This window comes from Naumovozyma castellii, chromosome 1 (assembly GCF_000237345.1).
Source record: "Naumovozyma castellii chromosome 1, complete genome".
In the NCBI taxonomy this organism is placed as follows: Eukaryota; Fungi; Ascomycota; class Saccharomycetes; order Saccharomycetales; family Saccharomycetaceae; genus Naumovozyma; species Naumovozyma castellii.
Genome location: NC_016491.1, coordinates 1484588 through 1497828, shown reverse-complemented (window position 1 = coordinate 1497828; position 13241 = coordinate 1484588). Strand labels below are relative to the sequence as shown.

The window sequence follows — 13241 nt, the reverse complement described above, 5'->3', positions numbered from 1 at the left end:
TTGACGTTGATAGCATCTCTATCGATAGCAATAACTTATTTAGACACTACTTAATTTAAGAACGAGAATATTAACGACCTAAGCTGAATATGGAGGGCGTAAAATCAGAAACACTTGCCATGCCGAACTCGGATTTGAATGGCTTAATTCAGGCCAGGTCGTTAGCACACGAAAAGAATCCGGAAGAAACACTGCCTAAAGTACTAGATACCACTTCAACCATATACTTTCCGCAATATCTAACTAAATACACAGATATCCCACTCTCCAGGTTCTTCACCGATTTGTTTCATGAAATTTTAAATCACCCAAAGATATCATCAATTGAAAAATCATTAATTGCATCCTCTCATATACATGAACTATATCTCATAGCTCAAAATGTAAAAGATCCCGTTACTTATAAGACTGCTGTGCTTACATTTGCCAATGCATATCCATTATTAATTGATTTAATTTCCAAGACCTCTAATGAGGATACTTGGAAGATAATGACATCGTTCAAGAAGTTTATCATATCCAATTGGGATACAACATATCCATTAACTGATCTTAATTCCATCGACTTAAATAATGACGTCAAGAATCTTGGCTGTAAATTAGCTTCTGTGAAATTTATATCTCAAGTGATAATAGTTCATATCACCCCAACAGATATGGATGAGAATTCAAGCATGAAAAATGTCATCATTCCCAACAATCATCCTGTATTAGGAGCGAAGAAGAATTTGGAGAGGGAAGCTAAGAAATATCTAGATTTGTTGTTAAACTACTTGGTTGAGGAAGTGATGATGTGCTCTGAATTATTTATGGGGATAATTAATTGTCTTGCATTCATTATGAAAGCCAGAGTACGAACTACAGTCAGGATTCTTTCTGCAATCCTGAAGTTCAATATAGACGCTAAATATATGGTTGAAGGAATGACTCCTTTAAAATTTAGACTGTGCAAAAGAATGATTGAAAGATGTTATAAAAATTTCGTTCAATTTGGGATGAAACATCAATTGATTAAGAAAGATATGACTGGCACTATCTTTGGAGATAATGCCGTTGACTTCTATAGCAAATTGGGGAAAATTTCTCAAACTTTATTTGGTATAGGTGAAGAAGCTAAGGCAAAGGGTATATTGAATTTTGATGAAGCTCTTTTTACTCATACGATACCTGATAAGAAGAAGACAGATATATTGGCACGTAGAAAATTTCTTGATATACAGAGGAAAATTGAATCTAACAATGATTTGCTAAAAAAGCTACAAAAATACACCATGGATAAATTAGAGTCTAGTGGTGATGATAGAACAAAAATCTTTAATACTTCAACTGTTGCCATTGATAATTCATACAGCGCCATTTTTTCCCTTATGAATAGTGACAATTCAAAGTTTGATTTGTCTAAATTTAAGAATGAAGAGCCTAATAATGATTCCCAAACCCCGTTGGATCAAAATATCTTGATTAAATTATGTTTAGAGGCCTTAACTGGAACTGGTGGGGATAATACAAGATTTATTTCTGCATTATCTATTGTAGCATCAAGATATACAAACCTCATGGGCAAGACTAAAAGCTCTGGTGACGGCGAAAGGAAACGTAAATTAGATACAGATAATAAGGATAATGAAAACAGTAAAAGAATCAAAACAGAGAATGGATTAGTAAAAGAAGAAGAAGATGATGAAGAGGAAGAGGAAGATGAATATCAACCTAACAACTTGGTGGAAGAAAAACAAATCTTTAAATCAGAACCAATGTCACAAGAGGATAAGGTAGCCAATCTAAAACGTATCATTACGCGAATTATTTCTATCAAGGATATACCTAATGATAACGGTAATATATTGTTGAATAACAAACTTAATAGTGAACTTCTCCACAAATTGAAATTACTCGATTGGAAAAATGAAGAATCTGGATTCCACATTTTAATCAGATTAGCTATCCGTGGTATTGGCATAGACTCTGTTGAAATGGCAGATCTAATTAGAGATACACTCTACGAATATTGTTTACAGGATTTTGATTCTAGAGTTGCACTCATACTGGAGTGGATGAACGAAGAATGGTATTATGAAATGGTGTCCGAAACAAACGAATACGCTACATATGACAAATGGTCCAATAAATTATTGGATGGATTAATCCCATTTATAGAAAACAAGCATAGAAGATTCTTTATTCGTTTGATGAGTGAATTGCCAAGATTAACAGAAGCTCATCTCAATAAGATGAAACAAATATGTCTTGATCCTGCAAGAAATTCATTAGGGTTTCAAACTTTAAAATTTTTGGTCATGTTTAGACCTCCCGTGAAAGATATTATCAAGAGTTTCCTAGAATCGTTAATGACAGAAGATAGCAGCTTGGAGGCTCAGTGCCAATCCATATTAAAGAAGTGTTAGATAATATTTATTTACATAATAAAATACAAAACTTTCTTTCCAGAGCCAACGTTTGACCTCTTTTCATATTTTCCTTGACTCTGTTGTTTAAGGGGATCCGACACACCGGTGCAACAAAAAATTTCGATGCACCATCTCGAATCTAGACAAAGATAAGGAACAGAAGCTAAACGGTTACTTAAAGCCATAGTAATACTCACTTTACATTATTTGTTAGGATATTAACTACCATATAAACACTCAAAGAATCCATAAAAATGATACCTATGTTCGCTAACCTCAACGTTTTGAGGACAGCCATAAGATGTCCTCAAACTTTTTCCATGATAAGGCTAATCTCCACCAATTCTCTAACCAAAGGCCAATTACCATTTAGTTACTCTCTAAATGGTCCTAAGTTTGTGAAATATACGAGAGATCATGAATGGATTGCAGCACATGAAGATGGAGTAGCGTTTATCGGTATCACAAAATATGCCTCTGATTCTTTAGGTGATGCCACCTATATTGAATTGCCTGAACCTAATAGTGAAATTGAAAAGGGGGAGTCTATGGGTTCTGTGGAATCTGTTAAATCTGCATCTGAAATTTACCAACCAGTGAATGGTGAAATCTTGGAAGTCAATACAGCTTTGGAAAATAAACCACAATTGATCAATGAGGACCCATTAGGATTGGGTTGGATTGCAAAAATGAGGGTAGCCGATCTTAAGGATATTGAACAAGGAGAAGATTTACTAAGTTTAGAACAATATGAGGAATCTTTGAAACATGATGATGAGGAATAATCCTATTCAAACTTTAGCTCATTTTTCAATTTTAGGAATATATATAAATACATATGCAATATTCACTTTTATTTATTGAATTCTTTACTAATCTTAGTTGTTAATTGCAGGGCATGTACTTCATCTACCTCAATCTCGTCCTTTAACAACGAATAAATTAACTTATGTCTCTTCACTAAGGGCATACCTTGAAATTTATCACTGACAACCTCTAACCTCAAGTGTGATTCAGTGGTATTCTTTGCTGTACTCATTGGTTCATGTGAGGCATGCTTATAGGAATCATTGAATATTTGATAATGTGTCAGATCGGGGAAATTCTCTTTAATCTTGGCATTAATCTTGGCAATTATCGGCCCATCCAGTCTCTGGTTTGCAGGTAAGTTTGGTATAGACATGGTGGAAAACAGTTTGCCTTTGGAGAGCAATAAGGTTGATTTCAGGGACTTACAAAGCATGCCAGGCGAACGGTCTCAATGTTTCAATTACTTGAGTCGAGAGCCGATTGTTTGGTGATTACTAACGTCAATTTTTAATGGATACAACGCGAGGTTTTCGTGACGGCGCGAGATGGAACGATGCCATTGGGTGAATCATTCTATCGTCTTACTCACTAAGAGGAGATGATCTTGAAGTTACTCTATCTTAGGGAGCAATAAATGGTAGAAGAGGCAAAAGGGCCAATATACAATATGCTTAGAATAAATAAATGCAGCGGCAGGACAGCTCTCTCTATGGTTTTGATGAGAGTGCAATGTCGTAATCTCACGAGTACCTCATCGTTATTACAACAATTACAAACTCCCGAGGAAATCATGATCACCAAAAAACTACAGGACGCCCTCAGCCCCAAGTTGGTGAAAGTGCAAGATATCTCCGGCGGGTGCGGTTCTATGTTTTCAATTAATGTTACTAGTGATAAATTTAATACCTTAACTACTGTTAAGCAACACAAAATGATTAATGAGATCTTGAGGGAGGATATTCCTAGATGGCATGGATTACAATTACAAACTAAAAAGGATACATCCAAATGATTCACATTGTTGGATATACATCTACTATATTATATACTATTTATGCCTGTAAATACATAACTAAATTATCAATGCATACTTACAATCGACAATCGAACTATTACGTAAGTTGACATTTGAAATTCTTTGTTTACTTTTCGAAACTAAACTAACTTGACATCAAATTTCAAAATTTTAAACATCGATCGAATCAATCGAAAAGCCTTCAAAGAGCATCCATATAATTATATATATCTGTATAAAGATATTTGCTTTTAAGGAGGGTACTCAATGCAATTATGGACGAAAATTCAAGACCAATTAACAAAAGGTTAATCGGATCAAAAAATAGACATTCAGTTTATATTGACAACCCAAATACACATCAGGACTCTAACTCCATTTCAAACATATTAGAGGACGCTACTTCATCCGATACGTTAAATTCATATTCTGATGAACCTGAAGATGAAAGGACAAGTAAAATTCTATTAGAATCCTCACAAGTATTAAATTCTACTAGAAGAAGCTCCCATGATTTTAATCTGTTACCAACCATAAATCAAACAGACTACAGAAGAAGCAACACCATGATGACGCCATCCCGTAATGCTTTAAAAAACCAACTTGATTTTAAAAAAACCATAGAGAGACCTGCTGCTCTCGATTATACGAGTATTGTCACATCGCCTTCTGCAATGTCGTCCACACATGGTAATTCAAAAAACAACATATCCACAGATTCAAATTGGAACCTATCAAATGACCAATTGCAAAACAGTAGCTATAGACCTGCATCATTTGACGATGAAGAAAATGATACAAATAAGGAAGATCAACAAGAAAATGATGATTATGATGATGAATATGGGAATCAAGATACCTCTGGATTTGATATTCCTAAGTTACGAGCTTCTCTGACGCCATGGAGGCAAAAGTTACCTAATACTGACTCAACCACGTTGAACCAAATTACGAATAATAATACCACTCCAACTAATCGAAGGGAGGCTACTCGTACTATTAACAAAGTAACTTCAAATTCCATTTCAAAAGGCCAAGAAATTGAACACTTACAAAAGCAGTTAACTTCATATAAAGTTAAACAGAAAACTTTATATGAGATAATTATAAAGCAATTGAACCCATTAAATACAGAATCGCCGAATAAAAATACCAATGAAATGTACAATAAGTTAATCTCAACCATATCTGAAAATGACGAAGAAATTGAAGAGTTTAAAAAGATTATTGATTCCAAGGAATCTAAAATTAACGAATTGACTCGAGATTTACAAAAAACAAAAGAAGAACATGCCCAAACATTAGAATATGCAAATGAATATTTAGAGCATTCGGAACTCATATGTAAAACTATCGATGAATTATTGTCTCTTCTCATTGAAAATTTTGATGTTCTACATATTTCTAAGGAAGAAAGGGAGGCTTTGATTAAGTCTCAGCAAATAAGTTCAACCTTCATAATGGTGAAATTAAATTCTTTGACCTCCACTTTATCTAATTTCCTTTCCAATTCAACTTCAAAAAATGAAAATGGAATGGCGATAAACGTCAATGGTGAAAGTACGGAATTGATAGACACAAATTTTGAAATTAATATCGAATCACTACATAAACAGTATGATGAGTTTCTTAATGGGATCAGAACAAAATTGCTCACATCTAAAGAGTTTGAAGATACCTTATTGACGAAATTATCTGATCAGGAAAAGCTTCTCAATAAAATATCAGAAATGGAACAATTTTCAACGACAAAAAAAGATGAATTAAATGAAGATCTTCTAAAGAGAAGTTCTGTTTTGTCTAACATTACAGAGATGAGCAAGAGAGCTAGTTTAAACTTGACTCAATCCTACCAGGAGCATATCGACAGTTTAACGAATACTGTAGAGACCTTAAAGTCAATTGTAAATGATAGAGATGTGGAAATTGAAAATCTACGTGAAAAATTGGGTAAGAATGAAAATAAGCTAACCAGAGAACTTAAAAATTTTGAAGAACTGTCAAAATTAAAAGAAAAAAATTGGGAGAATCTAGTCAATCAGTTGGAGTCTGATCTCGAGGAAATGGAAAAATCGAAAAATAAGTTGAGTGAGGTCGTTACTCGCTTAAACCAAAATCTTCTTAGCCAAGATATTGAAAATAACAAGAAGATTAGAGCGTTACAGGAAAGCTTTAATGAAACAGCGGATAAGGTTAATGTACTTAACAATGAAAAACTTGAACAAATTGATGATTTCAATAAAATAATGAGTAAAATAAGTAACATGGAAGCTGAGAATACTGGACTTCAAAAGATTATTGAACAATTTGCCTCAAATGAAAAAGCTTTAACAACGCAAAATGAACTAGACTTTGGAAAGTTCAAGCAACATTTATTGTTACATCTGAACAAAGTGTTTGAAATATTTCAAAAAATTCTTCAGCAGAAGTCTATTGATCAGTCTATGAAGAAGATAAACTTCATCAGTAAAACTGAAGGGTTACGTAAGATAAAAATAATACAGCCTAAATTAGAGTCTCTTTATACATTCATTGAGACGGCTCTTGAGTCAATACTGGAGGCATACATTACCGTAATCACAAATGAGAAAGAAAATTACAAAAAACGTATTCCTGAGAGTAAAAGTGAACTGGCTTATTACCAACAAGAAATGGAATTACGAGTAGACGAATTACAACGAAAATGGATTTCTGAAAGAGAGCGTCGTAAATTGGATGCAAATGCTGCAGAGAGCCGTATTCATAAATTAGAAAAAGAGAACGAAGTTTTAAGAGAGCAATTATATAATATTTCGGTGCGGCATTAGTTGGAGATGGACACAAACCAAGAAAGTCTAAGGATGATCGATTTCCTCATTCAAATTCAATGGAAAATCTAATCTGTATATAAGACCCATACGGTTAGTAGATGCCACTGCTTAGAGTACTATATCTAGAAACTTCAAGGGACATTGTTTTTTTATTCATAGCATAATGAATGAATAAAACAAATTAATATGAAGCTTGTCAATATTAAGCCTTCAAAAGAACGTGAATGTAGAACAACAGTACAAAGGATACCAAATCAAATCACAATATAAAACTGGCAAATCGAAACCAATAGCCAAACCTCTTTAGTCCAGAACAGTTGATGTAGAATTACTTAGCATAGTCGAACTAAAAGGTGCAGTAGCAACAGATAAGACACCTCAATAAAAACAAATTCTGCACTTCATATAAATATATAGCTGGTAGAATAACGTCAAAAGCAGAAGTAATCTGCACCAAAAAGTTTTACGATATGAAACTTAGTTGCTGCCATCGACTGTGTTTACCATGTTACGGTCCCTCAGACATTATGAACCCATCTCTCCATTTTTGGTGACATTTTCTGATTTGGCGCGAAGACTAATTTACTGGTGAAATCGGCGGGTCTTTTAACATGAATCCCTAACAACCAGTTTGACAAGACATCGCAATAAACAACCCCGCTCAATGACCAAAGAGACTCTCACCATTGCCATATGCGGGGACAAGGGTGTCGGAAAATCCAGTCTTGTTCTTTCGTTGGCTAAGGGACGCTTCCTCTCCAACCTGCAAGACGTGATACCGGCGGTGACGATACCGAGAGATTTTTCCTCGAACCCATACTCTGCTAGGAGGACCATATTGGTCGACACGTCTGAAGCTGAGCCGGAGAAGTTGCAAATGGAATTGAGGAATGCCGATGTGATTTGGCTTGTATACTGTGATCGCGAGTCGTATGAACGGGTGTCGCTCCATTGGATGATGATGTTCAGGTCTATGGGACTGAATATCCCTGTTGTCCTTTGTAAGAACAAGTGCGACGAGTACCCCGGGGGTGACGTTTACTCGAACTCTGTGGCTTTGGATGATACCAAGATCGAGGACGAGGAATTCATTCCGATCCTGATGGAGTTTAAAGAGGTGGACACATGCGTGAAAACGAGCGCTAAGAACCAGTTCAACGTAAATCAGGCGTTCTACCTGTGCCAAAGGTCCATCACCAACCCAATAGCTCCGCTGTTTGACTCCAGAATTGGGGAGTTGAAGCCGCTGGCTGTGAATGCTCTGGAGAGGATATTTCTGCTGTCAGACAAGGACCAAGACAACTATCTCAATGACGCTGAGATGATGGCGCTTCAAAAGAAATGTTTCAACAAGAGCATCGATGTGGCCGAGCTGAGTTTTATCAAGAAGATCTTATCTGACATATCGTTGAACCCGCATGAATTTATCAATACTCCGTTGTATGTTCCTGATAGAGGACTGACGCTGGACGGGTTTCTCATGTTAAATAGGATCTATACAGAGAAGGGCAGACACGAAACCACGTGGGATCTCCTGAGGGCATTCCATTACACAGACTCGCTTTGTATAAACGATAAGGTGCTCTATCCCAAGCTAAATGTGCCAGACACATCGAGCGTTGAGTTGAGTCCGAAGGGTTATCGATTTTTAGTGGAGCTATTCCGTCGATTTGACAAAAACAACGATGGGGGGCTGAACGAGGAGGAATTGCAATTTCTGTTCAGGCGCACTCCTGGGCTTCCCTACCTATGGACGGCGACAAACTTCCCGTTTTCCACTGTGGTCAATAACAGAGGCTTCATCACACTGCAGGGTTGGTTGGCGCAGTGGAGTATGACGACGTTTCTCGACTACAAGATAACGACTGCGTACCTAATATACTTTGGCTATGAGGACGACGTTAAAGAAGTGCTGCATGTCACGAAAGCCAGGAAGATGAGGCGGCGAAAAGGGAGGCTGTATAGATCTCCAGTAAGCGATCGGAAGGTGTTCAACTGTTTCGTAGTTGGGAAGCCCAACAGCGGCAAGAGCTCCCTTTTGGAGTCGTTTCTGGGACGGGTCTTTGCCGAGTCGTATTGCCCAACGATCAGACCCAAGATTGCGGTCAACAGTTTAGAATTGAAAGGGGGGAAACAGTATTATCTGATCCTGCAGGAATTTGGTGAGCAGGAATCGGCTATCCTAGAAAATAAAGAAAAGCTGAGTGAGTGCGACGTAGTTTGTCTCACCTATGACTCCAGTGACCCGGAATCGTTTTCTCACCTCGTTGAGCTTCTGGACAAATACAGGTACCTGCGAGATCTTCCTCTCGTATTTGTTGCGCTGAAGGCGGACCTGGATAAGCAGCAGCAACGGTGTTCCATTCAGCCCGATGTTTTTACTGATTCACTTTTCCTTGACCATCCGTTACACATTTCGTCAACCTGGGCGGCGTCCTTGAATGAACTATTCATAAAAATCACCGAGGCTGCATTGGTTCCCGGTGAAAGTACTCCGGGATTTCCACCGGAAGAACGAACTAGCGATACAGATTATAGGCAGACGGCCGTAATTCTGGGCTCTGCAGTTGGGTTTATTTCGTTGCTGACGTTCACGATGGTGAAATTACTGAAACCGGCTAAATTTGGCCGCTAGTCGATGACGAACAAAGACATAGATGTTTTTACTAATAATATTCATAAATATATAACAAGCATACTTTTCAAGTACCATAAACAAAATTCATTTAACGATTACAAAATACGTAAGTTTTTTGACACGCACCCTTAAGTGAAGTCGTTTCCAAATAGAAAATCATAATCAAACAAATCCAAACCACTGATAAATCAAATGAAGACTGTTACGACTTTGCTGATTTAAAAAGCTAATGGTGTTTGTTTTTAATTTAGTAGGATTTTTGCTAACTGGTTCTCAATCGAATGAAGTCGCTAATCATTCAAGAGGAAAATTGAAGCCAAATTGCCTCTACTGATTGTGCTAAATGCTTAATTGTTTCAAAAATATATTATTTTGAGCTCTCTTTTTAAGATTGAAAAGGAAGTATTTTTGCTGAATGTAAGTAAAATCTGTTCTTAATTCCAAAAGTTCCAAACCTAGGGCTAATTGATAGAAAGCCCTAGAACCATCAAGGATACCCTACCTTACTCACTCCTGGGGTAGACATGGGAAAAAAGACCGTTGTGCAATGTACAAAGGTCAAATCCGTGATAAGTGAGAAAAATCCAAAAATTGGCCTAAGGGCTTCCTTAATTTTTTCAATAACCCGAATGGCTAAAAATCATGGGGGCATCAGGGTACAATTTTTATAGGGCGAAAATCATTGATGTAAGCAGGTAAATGTAGAAGTAACCTTTATTTAGACATATATTATATATATCATTCCAAGTTGAGTTCCTTTGTTAATCTTAAAGCATCATTTAAAGTACAATCTGTGATATTGATTGACCCCAATTTAATTCTAAGTAAGAAGGACCGTATGATACAAAGATCCTCAAACATTTGATCTGAGAGTTGGCTTTTTCTTTTGTCAAATATTTGTGCCGCCAAGCTGAACAGTCTCTCAGCATGAATCGATGTCGATGGAATACAATGGAATAATTTATTAGCTAATGATAACAGTGGAAACTCTCTTTTATGCCTTGACCAGAATATATTATCTGCCCCCACAATCATCTGGACTTGGCGGTCGAATGGCGACCAGCGTTTTTTAGATTTGGATAAAACCTCGTTTGAATACCCCTTGACCAATGATAGATCACGTAGACGGTATTGCTCAAGTTCTAATCTGATTTGTTCTTGTAAGTCATCCTTAATACTGAATTCATCAAATTCCTCCTCAAATTCCAAGTTTTTTTCTTCTTGTCCTTCTGATGAATAATCTTCAGCATTATACACTCTTCCTGCATGGCTCGAAATACCGATCATGTCTTCTGTATCGCTATCCTTAATGGGATAATAAGATATATTCAAAAAAGGTATTAAAATATCAGTAAGTTTTTGTGATACAACGGATATTACATGGTCACTTTTTTTGATTTCGGTATTCTCACGAGGGAACTGTTCTATAAAAACAGAGCTATCAACAAATGCAATGTTTAGATAAGATGATAATAAACAAATATCCATACTGACATACTTTTTATAGTATTTATCCATTTTCCTTCTGAAACGAATAAAAACTGGGAGATGTCTGTGCGTTAGGTTGGAACTTTTCGATTTTTCAACGAATATTTTGTCTATTTTATCCTTATAGGAAATAAGCAAAGGAAGGGTGTTCTTCAACGTGCAGGTATCATTAGAAGGCATTTCGCAGAGAGAACGAAAAGGAGATAAGATATCAGTTAAATCGTCCATTAGAACAAAATCTTCTTCATCGAAAAACACTCCCAGGGATGGCTCCCGATTTAACTCCGTCAAGACAGGTTTCAACTCTCGTAACCTGAGCACAACATCTAACGCTGATAGCCATCTTGTTTTTGAATATGTTTTGATGGCCAAAGGTTCCTCTCCATTCATTTTTCCAAACTCAACGCATAGTTCTCGGTATAGTAGTTGATTAACACTGCTTGATTTAATATTAAGAGCAAGCTGATTATTTTTCTTCAGAATAATGTCACCAGTTATAAAGCTAAAAATGCCACCAATATCGGCAGATTCTGAAGAAAGTTGGCTGTTATTTGATAGAAGATATTCAGTAAAGATATCTTGTTTTAAAATTTCATTCCTTGACCCATCAGAATTCAACTGATATTTCATTGCAGCTAACTCTAATAATTTTGATTTAAGCTCAGAATCTACAAATCCCAAACTGTCCTCTTCGACCATATCAAACATGGTACTATTCATAATGTTAGCACTATGTAGTAAACAAGGTACATGGCCAAGAAAACGAGTCCCTAACAGGCCAGTTCTTGAGAGTTCTTTCGGTACCTTTAGCATATTGGCAGCATTATCAGTTGACATACCTACAGTTACTGTTCTCAAACCATCAAACTTATTAAAAATCTCAACAAGTTGCTGACTTATATCGATTGTTTTGTGAGAATCAGACCTATCCATCTTCACTAGAAAAGAAAGTTGCTTTTCCTCCTCTTCGTCATATGTAACCAGTGAAACTCCCAAATGGTTAGATATTTTGTTATTGGACCAGTGATCAAAAACAATTGATATGAACGTTACATTCTCGAGTGCACATAACCTCTTTGTAAGCGATACAAGAAATTTGTTTCTCTTGGTAAAGGTCTTTTCGTTCAATATATAGGCCGAAGATGCTATCTCACTCTTCCAGAAATAATTAATATCTTTGGATTTTGTGCAAATAAAGTTGGTAATGTTGGATTTGTTCGGCTTTAGAACCTGTTCGGGTTTGCTAGTATTATCAATTGGAATTAAGGCCATTGTTGCCCACAGGTTTTTGGCTACGGAAGACTCTACCCAGTTGATGGAAAGACGGGATTCTAAAATTAGCTCCACAGCTAGATCAAAGAATGACTGCGTCTTAATATATTGTTTTAAATCTCGGTATTTGTCCAGCTTCTTCTTACATATCTCTTTTATTATCCTTTCATCCTTTAAATTTCCATGGAAATAATCAGGAGGATTAGTACAGTCATCTCTTAAATGAAGTTCAGCAGGTTCAGAATTATATCTGGCTTCCCTTCGATTGTAACGATAAACATTATTACAATTGGTACATTTTAAAATTGAACGATCTTTCTTTCCTTCCAGAAAATGTGACCATATGCTATTATTTCCTTTACTGTCGATACGTGTCCATTCTGAATCTTCAGACTGAGATGGGTAATCTTGGACTAGAACGAACTTTTTTAGGACTTTTCTTCTCTTTGGCGTTGGCGTGGAATTGTTGTTACTGCTGACAGATGTGTTAGGGGTCGTTGTATCCCTAAAGCTTATTTGTCGAACGAGTATCTCAGAGCTACATGTGTTTGAAGGAGGGCTATCAGGTATATTATTATTCATTATATATCCTTGTTTGGATTTCTGACAGTCTGTACTTCAATGCTTGGCCTTGTTCAACTTGTTATATACATAGACTAACGAACTAACGGGAAACTTAGAACAATATTTAAAACAATCATGAGGTAAAAAGCGTTTCTTTGTTGAAATTTAGGGGGGTTAAATACTTTTTATAAAGGGCTGGATAATTCTATTTTTTAGTTTTTCTGGAAATCAAACTG

At 36.3% G+C, this 13241-nt stretch overlaps 7 protein-coding genes across 7 annotated transcripts; 5 read left to right on the top strand and 2 right to left on the bottom strand.

The window, feature by feature from the left end:
- Positions 1 to 89: 89 nt before the first annotated feature.
- Positions 90 to 2405, top strand: PTA1 (RNA-processing protein PTA1; the record flags this gene model as incomplete). Its single annotated transcript, XM_003673645.1, has 1 exon — positions 90 to 2405. The coding sequence occupies one exon, from the start codon at positions 90 to 92 to the stop codon at positions 2403 to 2405; it is 2316 nt and encodes a 771-aa protein (XP_003673693.1).
- A 257-nt stretch (positions 2406 to 2662) lies between these two features.
- GCV3 (glycine decarboxylase subunit H) lies at positions 2663 to 3193 on the top strand (the record flags this gene model as incomplete). Its single annotated transcript, XM_003673644.1, has 1 exon — positions 2663 to 3193. One exon carries the CDS (start codon positions 2663 to 2665, stop codon positions 3191 to 3193), a length of 531 nt encoding a protein of 176 aa, XP_003673692.1.
- A 68-nt stretch (positions 3194 to 3261) lies between these two features.
- BOL1 (Bol1p) lies at positions 3262 to 3651 on the bottom strand (the record flags this gene model as incomplete). Its single annotated transcript, XM_003673643.1, has 1 exon — positions 3262 to 3651. One exon carries the CDS (start codon positions 3649 to 3651, stop codon positions 3262 to 3264), a length of 390 nt encoding a protein of 129 aa, XP_003673691.1.
- Positions 3652 to 3852: 201 nt separating this feature from the next.
- Positions 3853 to 4230, top strand: BOL3 (Bol3p; the record flags this gene model as incomplete). Its single annotated transcript, XM_003673642.1, has 1 exon — positions 3853 to 4230. The coding sequence occupies one exon, from the start codon at positions 3853 to 3855 to the stop codon at positions 4228 to 4230; it is 378 nt and encodes a 125-aa protein (XP_003673690.1).
- A 278-nt stretch (positions 4231 to 4508) lies between these two features.
- On the top strand, positions 4509 to 7040 carry SPC72 (gamma-tubulin complex subunit SPC72; the record flags this gene model as incomplete). The annotated part of the gene is made up of 1 exon (XM_003673641.1): positions 4509 to 7040. One exon carries the CDS (start codon positions 4509 to 4511, stop codon positions 7038 to 7040), a length of 2532 nt encoding a protein of 843 aa, XP_003673689.1.
- Positions 7041 to 7707: 667 nt separating this feature from the next.
- Positions 7708 to 9678, top strand: NCAS0A07490 (uncharacterized protein; the record flags this gene model as incomplete). Its single annotated transcript, XM_003673640.1, has 1 exon — positions 7708 to 9678. The coding sequence occupies one exon, from the start codon at positions 7708 to 7710 to the stop codon at positions 9676 to 9678; it is 1971 nt and encodes a 656-aa protein (XP_003673688.1).
- A 741-nt stretch (positions 9679 to 10419) lies between these two features.
- NCAS0A07480 (uncharacterized protein) lies at positions 10420 to 13023 on the bottom strand (the record flags this gene model as incomplete). The annotated part of the gene is made up of 1 exon (XM_003673639.1): positions 10420 to 13023. One exon carries the CDS (start codon positions 13021 to 13023, stop codon positions 10420 to 10422), a length of 2604 nt encoding a protein of 867 aa, XP_003673687.1.
- Between the last annotated feature and the right edge of the window lie 218 nt (positions 13024 to 13241).